The sequence below is a fragment of the Chelonia mydas genome, chromosome 1 (assembly GCF_015237465.2).
Source record: "Chelonia mydas isolate rCheMyd1 chromosome 1, rCheMyd1.pri.v2, whole genome shotgun sequence".
Taxonomy (NCBI): domain Eukaryota; kingdom Metazoa; phylum Chordata; order Testudines; family Cheloniidae; genus Chelonia; species Chelonia mydas.
This window is the reverse complement of record NC_057849.1, coordinates 117,284,518-117,298,421: the sequence shown is the minus strand read 5'-3', so window position 1 is coordinate 117,298,421 and position 13,904 is coordinate 117,284,518. Positions and strand designations below refer to the sequence as shown.

At 42.0% G+C, this 13,904-nt stretch overlaps 1 protein-coding gene across 8 annotated transcripts in view; it reads right to left on the bottom strand.

Moving 5' to 3' along the window:
- TSGA10 (testis specific 10) overlaps positions 1-13,904 on the bottom strand; it is an 80,015-nt gene that overhangs the window by 53,514 nt on the left and 12,597 nt on the right. For 4 of the 8 annotated variants that reach the window (XM_043537288.1, XM_037898528.2, XM_043537254.1 and 1 more), the window contains 5 exons: positions 12,119-12,184; positions 7,742-7,948; positions 7,006-7,161; positions 6,052-6,225; positions 5,831-5,908 (listed from right to left, as the gene is read on the bottom strand). In XM_043537288.1, the coding sequence (XP_043393223.1) occupies positions 5,831-5,908; positions 6,052-6,225; positions 7,006-7,161; positions 7,742-7,825 (492 nt within the window). In that variant the 5' untranslated portion in view covers positions 7,826-7,948; positions 12,119-12,184. The remainder of the gene's footprint in view (positions 1-5,830; positions 5,909-6,051; positions 6,226-7,005; positions 7,162-7,741; positions 7,949-12,118; positions 12,185-13,904) is intronic. The other 4 variants (XM_043537248.1, XM_043537269.1, XM_043537277.1 and 1 more) reach the window with 2 other exon arrangements.

Below are 13,904 nucleotides of genomic sequence, written 5' to 3'. Positions count from 1 at the left end.
ACACTGTGAGGTGCAATGACTTGAGGTTCAGATGCTGGAGACGGCCATGATTTTGAGTTATCAAGTCTGGGAAGAGGGGCAAGGTGATTAGGGCTTCCACGGACATTTCCAGGAGAGATGTGTACCAATGTTGATGGGGCCAGGCTGGGGCTATCAACGTAGGCCTTGTCACTCTGAACTTTGAGGAGCACCTTGTGAATGAGCAGGAAGGGAGGAAATGCGTAGAGGACATGGTCCCCCCAAGGAAGGTGGAATGCGTCCGTGATGGAGCCTGGGCTGTGATTCAGGAAGAATCAAAAAACTGCTGGCACTTCCTGTTGCATCACGAACAGGTCTATCTGGGGAAACCCCCACGGTTATAAGATAGAGTTCATGACGTCCAGGTGCAGGGACCACTCGTGGCCGTGGAATGACCTGCTGAGATAGTCCGCCAACTCATTCTGTACCCCAGGAACGTACGATGCTTCCAGGTGTATCGAATGTGCTACGCACAAGTCCCACAGCTTGAGGGCTTCTTGGCAAAGGGCAGAGGAGCGTGAATGTTTGTTTATATAAAACATCACTGTGCTATTGTCCATCATTACCGACACACATTTCCCTTCCAAATGAGCTTGGAAGGTCTGGTATGCTAGGCGGAACACTCTCAGTTCTCTGACATTAATGTGGAAAGCAAGTTCTGCCTGGGACCAGAGACCTTGAGTCTTGAGGTCTCCCAGATGTGCACCCCATCCCAAGACCAACGCACCCGTCACTAGTAAGAGGGCTGGCTGAGGCTCGGTGAAGGGGACTCCTGCACACACTACCTGTGGGTCGAGCCACCACAGGAGGGAGTCCAGGACTGGGTGAGGTAGAGGGATGACCCTGTCCAACTTGTCCCTCACCGGCCGATACAATGAGGCTAGCCATGATTGGAGCAGCCAGAGTCTGAGCCTGGCGTGTTGCACTACGTATGTACAATTGGCCATATATTCCAGGAGATTCAGGCAATTCCTTGCTGTGGTGGTAGGGAACTGTTGATTTTCCCACGTTCAGAAGAAGGCCCAGTTCGTCGAATGTCATTTTTATGAAGTCAACTTGTGCCTCCACTTGAAGCCTGGAGCGGCCCTTGATCAGCAAGTCGTCGAGGTACAGAAACACCTGTACTTGCCACCTGCACAGGAATGCAGCCATAACTGTCATGCATTTGGTAAACACTTGAGGTGTCAATGACAGGCCGAACGAAGACTGTGAACTGGATATGTGAATGGGTATGGTTGATCACAAACCTGAGGTACCTTCTGTGGGACGGTGTGATTGCTATGTGAAAGTGTGCATCCTTCAAGTCAAGGGCGGCATACCAGTTCCCTGGATCCAAGGAAGGGGTAATGGAGGCCAAAGAGACATGCGAAACTTCATGAATCTGTTGAGATTTCACAGGTCTAGGATGGGCCCGAGGCCACCTTCGGCTTTTGGTATTAGGAGATAACAGGAATAGAAGCCCTTGCCCTTCAGCTCCTGAGGAACCTCATCCACTGCCCCCAGCGATAGGAGCGATTGCATGTCCTATAAGAGGAGTTGCTCATGAGAAGGGTCCCTGAGGAGGGATGAGGAAGGGGGGGTGGAACAGTGGGAGGGCAGAGAATTGGAGGGAGTATCCCCTTTCTATTGTGCGGAGCACCCAACGGTCCGATGTGATACGGGACCACGCAGGGTAGAAAGGGGATAGTTGGGACAAAACGGTAAGGCGGGATGGATCCAGTCTTTGTACTGGTGCGCCTTTCTCATTCACGCCTTCAAAAGGCCTGCTTCTAGCTTGATGAAGGTCTCAACTTGCCAGAGCCCTGACCAGACGAGAGATGTGATCTCTTCCTGGAGTTTCTATTCCTTCACCATGAGCTCTCCTGCCTATTCTACGGCTGCTAAAACTTTGGCGGGGGCTGCAGTCTAAAAATGTTTCCACTGCATGGAGGAAGTGTGGAGCCCAAGGGACTTTAGGGTGGCCCTGAAGTCCTTCAGGCTGTGTAGCCGAGAGTCAGTCTTTTCTGAAAACAGGGCCAGACCCTCAAACAGGAGGTCCTGGATTGTCTGATAAACTTCATAAGGGAGGCCAGACCTGCAGCCAGGAACAACTCCTCACGGCCACCCCAGTCGCCACGATGCGGGAAGCTGCATATGCTGCTTGTAAGGAAGTGCGGGAAATCAGCTTGCGCTCCTCCACTAGTGCAGAGAATTCTGCGCATGAGTGCAGGAGCAGGAACTCTGCAAACATTGCCATCACCCCACAGATATTCAAATTATACCTGCTGACCATGGCTTGCTGGTTCGCAATGCGGAGCTGCAATGCTCCACCTTCCCAACTACCTTGAGTACACCTTCCTCCAGAAAAGGCCCAATTTTTTGGCCTCTCAATTTTTTGGGGAGGGCCCAAGGTAGCCCTGGTGCTCACACTGGTTGGCCACATCCACTGCCAGGGAATCCGGCAGGGGGTGCGTATAAAGATGTTAAAACCCCCTGCCGGACAAAATACCTCTGCTCATATCTCTTAGCGGTAGGAGGCAAATAGGCTGGGGTCTGCCACAGGGTCTTAGTGACTTCGCCGATAGTCTTTATCAGCGGTAGCGCAATACGGGATGGCCCACGAGGGGAAAGGATATCAACCATAGGGTTGGCATCCTCCACCACTTCCTCTGTCTTGATGTTAAGGTTCTGGGCCACCTGTCTCAGCAGCTGTTGTAGAACCTTGCTGTCCTCCAAGGCTGGGGCAGTCGATGTGCCAACCACTGCCTCGTCCGGGGAGGAAGAGGACAAGAGACTGACCTGAACCAGAGCCTGATCTCTGCCCTTGGCCCCTCTGGGGTCCCAAAGAGCAAAGATCTCTGGTGCTGAAGCCGACAGGAAGGTTCCTGGAGCCAAGCGTGTTGGTGCTGCCACCTCAGATGGTATCAGTGCTGGAACCGTCAATGCCAGTACTGTGATCGGCTGCATTACCGTTGATGTCCCTGGTGCTGAAGGTGTCTGCGGCAGCCCAAAGGATGCTGAGACTACCAACACCGACCTGGATCTACCCCGGCTCTGGTGATGGGCCACTGAGGTAGGGCTTGCCACTGACTCGGCCATGGTGCCAGGTAGGGCTGATGGTTTCTGAGGGACCGGGACCTCCTGCTCCTACTGGAGCGCGATGACTCTGCTTCCAACTCCGAAGTCTCCAACTGGGACAACCACAGAGGTGCGAAGCCCCTTGGCACTGGGATCGATACCGAGGGCTGGGAGACCAATGCATCTCCTCCACACGAGCGGCAGGTGCCAGAGGGTGGTGCGCAGGGGATGGTGCACGTTGACCCATAATCCCCAGCTTGGCCACTGATTGCACCAGGGCCCGAACCATTGCCAGCGACCTCTCCCACCATGATCACCAAGAGACCCGAGACAGCTTCAAACACCTCCAGTGTGGAGGGGAGCTGCAGGTCTTCATTGTGGCGGGTCAGCAAGTGATGGGGGTCTTGACACAACTGAAGCCCCACTGGGACAGGAGTCGACAAAACCTGTGGCAGTTAGGCACCAGATGGGGGCCTTCCAGCTGCTGGGTCCTTAGGCCTGGTTGGGGAAAGACCTCTGTCAGGTTTCCTCTTCTTCTGAGGTACCGGAGATTGTGACTGGAGCCTCACGGAGGTCTGTGGCATGGCTCTGTGCGTGGAGCTATGGCAGTGCTGAGGGTCTCTGGAAGAGTGCTGCCTTGGCACCGGCTTGCGGGTGCTGGCGCACTGCACACCAAAGAGGAGGTGCTTGGGGCTGGCTCCAGTGCGCTGGGGTCTGACTGGGGTCGAAGAGCTGCCTCTGTGAGTAAAATATGGAAGCGCTGATCCTGGTCTTTTAGGGTCCAAAGACGGAACCCTCTGCAAATTTTGCAGCGCTCCCTGAGATGACCCTCACCAAGACACTTCAAGCATGAAGCAGGCGGAACACTTCTGGGAAGGCCTGCCACAGTCTATACACACCTTCAAGCCTGGGGACCGAAGCATGCCCCAGTGCCAGGGGATCCCAAAGGAAACTTAAGAAACTACCACTAGCTACAACTGTGTACAACAGAGACAAAGGACACTGCCAGGAAAATGTGCTTACCAAGACAAGAGCTATGGGATGTTCCAGCTAGCCATCACTGGCAGTGAGAAGGAACTGAGGGGGTGGCAGGTTGGCAGGGCCCTATATTGAGCACCAAGAAGGCGAGATCCCAGGGGGTGCCCAGCCCGACCCTACTGATACCGCTAGAGGAAAAGTCTTCAGGCTGTTGTGCGCGCGCTGCACGCACATCTAATTGGAATTGACATTAGCAATTACTCTAAGAAGAATATATCTTATATAGAATATTTCTTCTGCTAGTTCAAATTCTACCCTGATTTGTACTGTAAATCTTTTATTTGAAAGGCAGATCTCCATACCATCTGTGCTCAGGGCCCGATTCAAAATCCACTGATCAATAGAAAGAAATTGGAGTGTGTGTTTCATCTTTCTTGTAGTATATCTATGTACCTGAAACAGAGCAGCACTGGCAAAACTGTACTCTTTGCCTGAGACCGATCATAGAAACAAAGTGTGAGTTACTGGGTCATATCTTTCAGCTCTAGTAGTAGGTTGCCCCGCTAGTGGAAGTCTTGGTTTGGTGCTTATACCCAACCATAAAAGTCATATGGTGTCTAAAAGAGTTAAAAATCACAGAGTTGGATGATATAGCAAAAGGTATTGTAACATGATGATGATAATGAGTGAAAGAATCACAATGCAATAAAATCACTGCATCAAAAATGCAAGACATAGCTCTCTCCTGAGCAAAGACACCCAGATAGGTTACTGTAGAGCATAACGCTCCAATTTAAGTCTTATCTCTGGAGTTCCCTCAGTTCTGGAGTCCAGAAACAAAAAGTAAGTCCAGAATCTCACTTTGGATTCCCTGCAAACCAACATTAAAATCAGATCACTTCAAAAATATGACAGCTTGATTAGTAAAAGGTTTCAGCTTAATATTCAAAGAAATCACCTGCTATAATCTATTTAAAGAAAAAAAAAACTATAAAAATTCTCCACCTTCTTCTCTCTCCTAGTTTACTGATTCACTAAGTTACTCTGATCAATGGTCAAACCATTTGAGAGCAAATCAATAGGACTCCTGTACATTCAGCAACCTTCCCAACATCAAAATGACAAGACCCGAATATTGAAGTACCAATCTCCATATTTATCAGGTGAGTTGCAGAAAGAAAAGGGTGTCCATTAACCAAGGGAATTCCCAAGAGAATGCAGAGTACGGAACAGCTATTTAAACTTGTAAATCAGGGCTTAAATTCTCAACAATTATTTCCCGGAGCCCCCTCCCCCACCAATAGGGCTCCTATAGGTCTGAAGCTCCAAGCCACAACACTTTTGCGGGTTTGAAAATATTTACCAGGGCTCTGCTCTAGAGGGCTCTGGATGAATTTAAGCCCTGCTTGTAAGTAAATGTTCAGTTAATTGGTATATTAGAATCTCACTTTCAGAGCAGTACAAGCTTCCATTACATTCTTCAATGTGGATGCACTCCAGATTTTACTTCAAACACTATAATCTCTGAAACAATATATTTAATATGTACATTTCCTTTATTAATGTTTTTCTTTTATAAATTAAGGGCTCAATCCAGCAAACACTTTACTCATCTGATCAAATCAACTTAAATGGGACTCTTCAGACATGTACAGTTACTCACATGTGCCTTTAGAAAAGCAGGCCCTAAAACTATACTCACAGATCTTTAGCCACAAATGTCACCTTTATGACATTAATAACAATTCTATATGTAAAGAAGACATATTTTCCTTACATCTTGAACTGTTGATTCCAGCTCTTCTATTCTCTGTTCCAGGTGAGCCTTCTCATTAAATGCAGTCTCCTGGGCAATCTGTTTCAAACAACAAAAAATGCATACAAAACGTTACTTTTAAAGTTCATTGCATACATTTAGTTTAACCACATATTAGAATGGATACCACATTACAATCTTAACTATACATTAATGCCATAAAGCTGGGATAAAAATCAAACCTTTAACCTCTCCCTGAGGCTATCTCGTTCTGTGGTCATCCTTCGGAAGTCAGAAAGAGCTGTATCCCTTTCTGTCTCCACACGCCTTAAGATAGCCTGGGCTGTCACAGTCGTTTTAGGAGTCTTGGGGGATTTGATAACATCTCGGCGAAGTCGGGATATTTCTTCCTGTGCCTGTTATTGTTAAACACATGTGAAATGTGAAACAGATACTTTAATGCATTATGGACTACATATTTTACAAATAAGGCTGGTAAAAAAATTCCCATCAAAACTTTAACAGAAAATTGGATTTTTCACTGAATGTTTTTGCAAAAAAAAGGTCTGCTTTCTGCAGAAAATTGAGATTTTTTTCACAGAAAAACTAAGCACCTGAACATTCCGATGATGCATCACCTACTCTCATCAAGAAAGACTATGGTGCATCATGGGAGATATAGTCTGATCAGGAAACTTGGCCTATAGAAGAGAATAGAAGCATGAGGCACCAAAACTACAACTCCCATTAAATGCTGCAGTGGCATGTCCAAAACAAACTATTTACATTATTGGCAGAAATATTTCAATTTTGGATTTTTCAAAAAGTCAACATTTTCAAAAAAAATTCTGACCAACTTTAATCACAAGACATGTGACTAGTGATATAAGTGCACCTCAGCAACATTGTGGGTAATGAGGTCAAAGTCTGAATGCAATGACTCATGTATGTATTCTTCGATTCAGGAAAGCAGCACTATTCAGGGCAGCATTTATGAATGAGCTTAAATTGAAGTCAAGGGGACTTAAACACCTGCCTAAGTGCCATCCCAAAAAGGGATAAACTTCAACCATAGAATCTTCCAGGGTAGATGAGACCTGAATTTCTAATGCAAGAACAAGACTAAAATATTTTTTTCCTTTAAAGTGTTGCAAATATTTTTCCACTGTCTTTCACACTCCCGTGAATACAATTACCCGATCATAAAGAATGACGATTTTGTCTCTCTCAGCTGTTAGAACCTTGATGTTACCCTGAATTTCTGCCATGTGGCGCTCATATTTTTCCAGCATTGACTTCAGTTCTTCACGTTCTCTGAATATTTTCATAACTTCTGGATCTGAACTCATTCCCTTAAAGAATGTCAAAAAAGTTCAATGATGAGAAACAAATTTGTACACATTTCCTAGTACTTTAGGTTTTGAAACTACTACTATACACACACACAAAGAAGAAAGCCCAGCACTGAACAGATCGAACACAGTCAAAACTAGATGCATATGCATTTTATCAATATTATATACTAAATAAAAACATTAAATGGAGATTGGAAATCTTTCATATGCAAAAACTCAGTCTCTTATCAATCTGACTCAGTATTCTCTACTCACTTTATATCATGGAACTAAAGGGTTTGATTCACCTTGTTTTGAGTTACTAATTGCCTAACTATTACAAAACTATTTTTATTAAACACCTTAGGAAGTATTTAAATGTAATCACAGTAAGCCTTAAGACATGTTTAAGGAGGTGTAAATCTAGAACCCTTAAGGCAGTGCTTAGCTACGTGTGAATTGCCTGAGCTTGCCATCCATTTTCATAACTAATAGATTATCTTATTACTGAACACGGATTTGGAGCCAAGTCCTGTGTTAGGGATTTCAGTACAAAATAAATGCATGACTACTATACTATAATATATTCCAAGCTTACCTGCATAGGCGAAGAATGTTTTGAAATGCTGCTACGAGTGGGGCTGTGCTTAGGACTTGAAGATGTGGATGTGTTTCGAAACATCTTCCTCAAATTCTCAGCTTCACTTTTATAATAATCTCTGTCCTCCTCCAATGTCTTGATAAAGGTATCAAGTCTTGAAGGAGACTTCCCTAGTGTTTTTTCAGATTCTGTTTCTAAAATAACCTTTTAAGTGCCAAAATGAAAAATGTGTTCATTGAAATATAAGATTTTAAAATGTAATGCACTTATATTTCAACACAAAGTGGATAAACACTCTTCAAATATTAAAGTGAAGTAACTGCTTGTGGATATTTGCACTTTCACATTTTGAAACACTTTCTCCAAGTACGAGTATGTAATTCTACACAGTTGATCTAACAGGCTGTTCAGTTATTTAGTTTCTTCCATCTTTTCTCTTAACTACTTTTCTTTTTACAAGAGTTCTCCTTGAAACTTTTAGCATCTTAAATATAACAAAGATTGTGTACTTAGATGGCAACTTGAGAAGGCTTCCTGCTTAAAAGGTAATCCTGAGCTAAATAAACGCCAAGACAAAATGGGGAAGTGATGATTAATCCTTGATACATTACCACCAAGTTAAGAGGAAGCACCATTAAACTACTGACTTATATAGCAGTGTCTAATTATTATATTATAACTAGGGCTGTCGAGTTATTAAAAAAATTAATTGCAATTAATCACGCGATTAAAAAAATTAATCACGATTAAACAATAATACCATTTATTTAAATATTTTGGATGTTTTCTACATTTTCATATATATTGATTTCATTTGCAACACAGAATACAAAGTGTACAGTGCTCACTTTATATTTATTTCTGAATACAAATATTTGCACTGTAAAAAACAAAAGAAATAGTATTTTTCAATTCACCTAATACAAGTACTGTAGTGCAATCTCTTTATCATTAAAGTTGAACTTACAAATGTAGAATTATGTACAAAAAATAGCTGCATTCACAAATAAAACAATGTAAAACTTTAGAGCCTACAAGTCCACTCAGTCCTATATCTTGTTCAGCCAATCGCTCAGACAAACAAGTTTGTTTACATTTGCAGGAGATAATGCTGCCCGCTTCTTGTTCACAATGTCACCTGAAAGTGAGAACAGGCATTCACATGGCTCTGTTGTAGCTGGCGTCGCAAGATATTTACATGCCAGATGTGCTAAAGATTCGTATGTTCCTTCATGCTTCAATCATCATTCCAGAGGACATGCATCCATGCTGATGTCAGGTTCTACTCTATAACAATCCAAAGCAGTGCAGACTGATGCACGTTCATTTTGATCCTCTGAGTCAGATGCCACCAGCAGAAGGTTGATTTTCTTTTTTGGTAGTTTGGGTTCTGTAGTTTCCTCATTGGAGTGTTGATCTTTTAAGACTTCTGAAAGCATGCTCCACACCTCATCCCTCTCAAATTTTGGAAGGCACTTCTTAAAACTTGGGTCGGTTAGAAATCTCACATTGGCACCTTCTTTGCGTTTCGTCAAATCTGTAGTGAAAGCGTTCTTAAAACGAACATGTGCTGAGTCATCATCCGATACTATTACAACATGAAATATATGGCAAAATGTGGGTAAAACAGAGGCAGAGACACAGTTCTCCTCCAAGGAGTTCAGTCACAAATTTAATTAGCACATTTTTTTAAACAAGCGTCATCAGCATGGAAGCATGTCCTCTGGAATGGTAGCCAAAATATGAAGGGGCATACAAATGTTTAGCATATCTGGCATGTAAATACCTTGCAATGCCAGCTACAAAAGTCCCATGTAAACGCCTGTTCTCACTTTCTAGTGACATTGTAAATAAAGAGTGGGCATCATGATCTCCCATAAATGTAAACAAACTTGTTTGCCTTAGCGATTGGCTGAACAATAAGTAGTACTGAGCGGACTTGTAGGCTCTAAAGTTTTGCATTGTTTTGGTTTTGAGTGCAGTTATGTAACAAACAAACAAAATTGACATTTGTAAGTTGCACTTTCAGGACAAAGAGATTGTACTACAGTACTTGTACAAGGTGAATTGAAAAATACTATTTCTTTTGTTTATCATTTTTACAGAGCAAATATTTGTAATTAAAAATATAATATAAAGTGATCAGTGTTCATTGTGTATTCTATGTTGTAATAGAAATAAATATATTTTAAAATGTAGAAAAACATCCAAAAATATTTAATAAATGTCACTTGGTACTCTATTGTTTAACAGTGCGATTAAAACTGTGATTAATCACAATTAATTTTTTAAATTAATCACGCATGTTAACTGCAATTAATCAACAACCCTAATTATTACTACTACTAGGAAAAACATGAGGCTATCCTGTCTGGTGTGGGTAATGGATGGTGAATTTTGAGGATGGTAGTAAACTGGAGTGTAGGTAACTATGTTAATTAAAGGTCATCTGCAAAGAAAAAAACGGTGTGGGTTTTTTATTTTTGTTTTTTTATGATGCGTAAAGAAGATCTACCCATATTTTTCTGCTTGTTTTTTTACTTTAAAAATGCCAGGAATGTTAAGTAACATCTTCCACATCTTCCCTAGTATTGACGGGGAACTCTTCGGAGGTCTCAGATGTGGATTGTGGCAGTTGGGTGGGAGTGTCAAGCCTTTATTTGAGCAGGCAGAGGTGCTGAGTCTTTAACAATATCTTTTCTCCCAAGTATTTCTAATTAATTTAATTTAAATAGATGTTGAACTGAATAAGAATCACTTTCTCTTTCACTCAAGTTTGACCCGATTAGAGTCCTAATAGGTTTATATTACATCAAGTTTGCCAGTCATCCACAGAATCTTTCAGGAAAAACAGGATAGACAAAACCTGATTTTCTAATGGAAAAGAAACAAAGCAAGGAAGAAGGCCTGAAAGGGTTTTTTAATATATTCACTTATTGCTGTTGGATGATAAACCAAATGTTTAAGTTTTACAAGTCACCTTTAAAAATTGTTGAACACTCATGAAATATTTCAGAGTAATAGCCGTGTTAGTCTGTATTCGCAAAAAGAAAAGGAGTACTTGTGGCACCTTAGAGACTAACCAATTTATTTGAGCATGAGCTTTCGTGAGCTACAGCTCACTTCATCGGATGCATACTGTGGAAATTGCAGAAGACATTATTATATACACAGACACCATGAAACAATACTTCCTCCCACCCCACTCTCCTGCAGCAGGAGAGTGGGGTGGGAGGAGGTAGTGTTTCATGGTGTCTGTGTATATAATAATGTCTTCTGCAATTTCCACAGTATGCATCCGATGAAGTGAGCTGTAGCTCACGAAAGCTCATGCTCAAATAAATTGGTTAGTCTCTAAGGTGCCACAAGTACTCCTTTTCTTTTTACTCATGAAATAAGATCTGTATACCATTTCTGTGTTTTGGCTAAGAAAAATCCCATTTCAATATGAGTTAATTTTATCACACAGGTAGATACATGTGCTATAAATACGTGTCTCCATACGGTACAACAACAAAAAAAAGGCTATTTTGCTTGGCAACATTTAATGACAAGATCACGGGAAAATGTTTCATTGGGCCCAATTCTCCAGGGCTCTTAATTCCCACAATTCCTACTCAGAGGATCAGAGCCACTAAGGCCCTAATCTGGCAACGAGATCTGCAGAAGGGTCCTTCCACAGGGCGCTCATTAAAGGATTGGGGTCTAAGAAGCAAGTGTAATTACTAAAAGTCTTATACTGTAAACATGGAAATTTGTGAAAAAGCTTAATACTGTGTATGGTAAGAGGTCTATGTGATCTCGATATATTCAAAAAAATACTTCCCAGTTAAATGAAGGAGTCTATTAATTATACCAATTTAATCTGGAAGCAAATAATCTACATCCATTTTGTTACCCAGAAGTTTTTCTTGCTGATAAATTGTTTATTAGACTTTTATACACGTTTGTGTATATTTCCAAATGTCATTGTTCAGTGTTACGGTTATGAACATTTGGGGAAGATAGAATATTAAAATAAATATTTAAAGGATAAAATACTGGCTGTGTGTATTTCACATATATGCAGAATTCTGTTTTAGGAGTATTCAGAGCAGTCAATCATTTTGGATTTTGTAGAAAAGTTAATGAGACTGCCAAAAACAAAAAAATTCAGAGTTGAAAGATAAAGGATATATTACAGTCTATTTAAAGAACGAGAATTACCAATATATACCAAAACGGAAATATTCTCCATAATCTTTCTATTTTATTGAACCAGTAAAAACCAAAAGAAAATTAAATGTACGTATACTAGTATTAATTGCTCTTTGAAAGTAATAACCTACATAAATGCATAGCTGCAAAAATACTAAGAATACATATTTAACTTACAGATCTAAGTATTTTGATTGTGTGCTCCAACTTTCTAATATTGTTTTGCTGGCATCTAATTTGAGTCTAGAATAAAAAGTAATAAAAATTACATTTCTTTATTTACAGGTAGTAAACTGAAAATACAGCATTTTTGGCCCCATTTTCTTATTCCTTTGAAGCATCTAATTGGAACTCTCTTCCAGGTTGGTTGGACTGGAGACACGCTATTTAGGAAGATGAACCTTTAAAGAATTAACTAGAACAAAAATGTGCAGTCAATTAGTATTTTGCTTGCATAAACTGTACAGGATCAGGACAAAGAAGGAGCAGTGTCCGTCTGGGTGAGCAAAAAGAAAGTGCAGATCCCCTTTTACCAGATCTGCATTTTCAATAAACTTCTGGAAATCGGACCAGTTTGAGTATTCCAAAGGACTAAGAAGATAAGCATGTAGTTACGTTAACCACACATGCATAGCTCAACTTACCTTCCCTCTGAATAGTGCTAATACAATCACACTAAATGTACTATCCATGCACAAAGTGTAATTTTTCATCACGCTGTGAAATCAAAAGCAATTTTCACTTGAATACTCAAAAGCACTTTTCAACTACAACTATTACAACTTTCATCCCTCAACCATTTTGGCACAGGAGTGGCCATATAAAAAAAAAATAACAAGGATGTATTCTACTTTCTTCCTCCCAGTACCCACCATAAAATGTTCATTCCAGCCATTTTAAATGGCAATATTCCAGGCATTACTGCCCTAATCTTACAATCAGTTCCACACAGGCAGATTCTTCAGTGCACAGCACTGAACCCAACAGGACTTTTTACAAGCACAAGGGCCTGCTCACATGGTTACGATGCACAACTGGGGCCTTCATGGATTTTCTGGTTCTAAAATAAATTATAAAATCTGAGGCTCTGGATGTCTTCTCTCATGTGAGATATTCTTCTTCTCCCACCAGATGGACCCAAAATTTAGTTAAATATTTGGGACTACTTCATCTAATCTGAAGCACTTAGAGGAGAGGAAAGTGATCAGGAACAGTCAGCATGGATTCTCCCAGGGCAAGTCACTCCTGACTAATCTAATTGTCTTCTATGACGAGATAACTGGCTCTGTTGATGAAGGGAAAGCAGTGGATGTGTTGTTCCTTGACTTTAGCAAAGCTTTTGACACGGTCTCCCCACAGTATTCTTGCCAGCAAATTAAAGAAGTATGGGCTGGATGAATGGACTATAAGGTGGATAGAAAACTGGCTAGATTGTCGGGCTCAACGGGTAGTGATCAATGGCTCCATGTCTAGTTGGCAGCCGGTATCAAGTGGAGTGCCCCAGGGGTCAGTCCTGGGGCCGGTTTTGTTCAATATCTTCATAAATGATCTGGAGGATGGTGTGGATTGCACCCTCAGTAAGTTTGCAGATGACACTAAACTGGGAGGAGTGGTAGATACGCTGGAGGGTAGGGATAGGATACAGAGGGACCTAGACAAATTGGAGGATTGGGCCAAAAGAAATCTGATGAGGTTCAACAAGGACAAGTGCAGAGTCCTGCACTTAGGACGGAAGAATTCAATGCACTGCTACAGACTAGGGACCGAACGGCTCGGCAGCAGTTCTGCAGAAAAGGACCTAGGGGTTACAGTGGACGAGAAGTTGGATAAGAGTCAACAGTGTGCCCTTGTTGCCAAGAAGGCCAATGGCATTTTGGGCTGTATAAGTAGGGGCATTGCCAGCAGATCGAGGGACGTGATCGTTCCCCTCTATTCGACATTGGTGAGGCCTCATCTGGAGTAC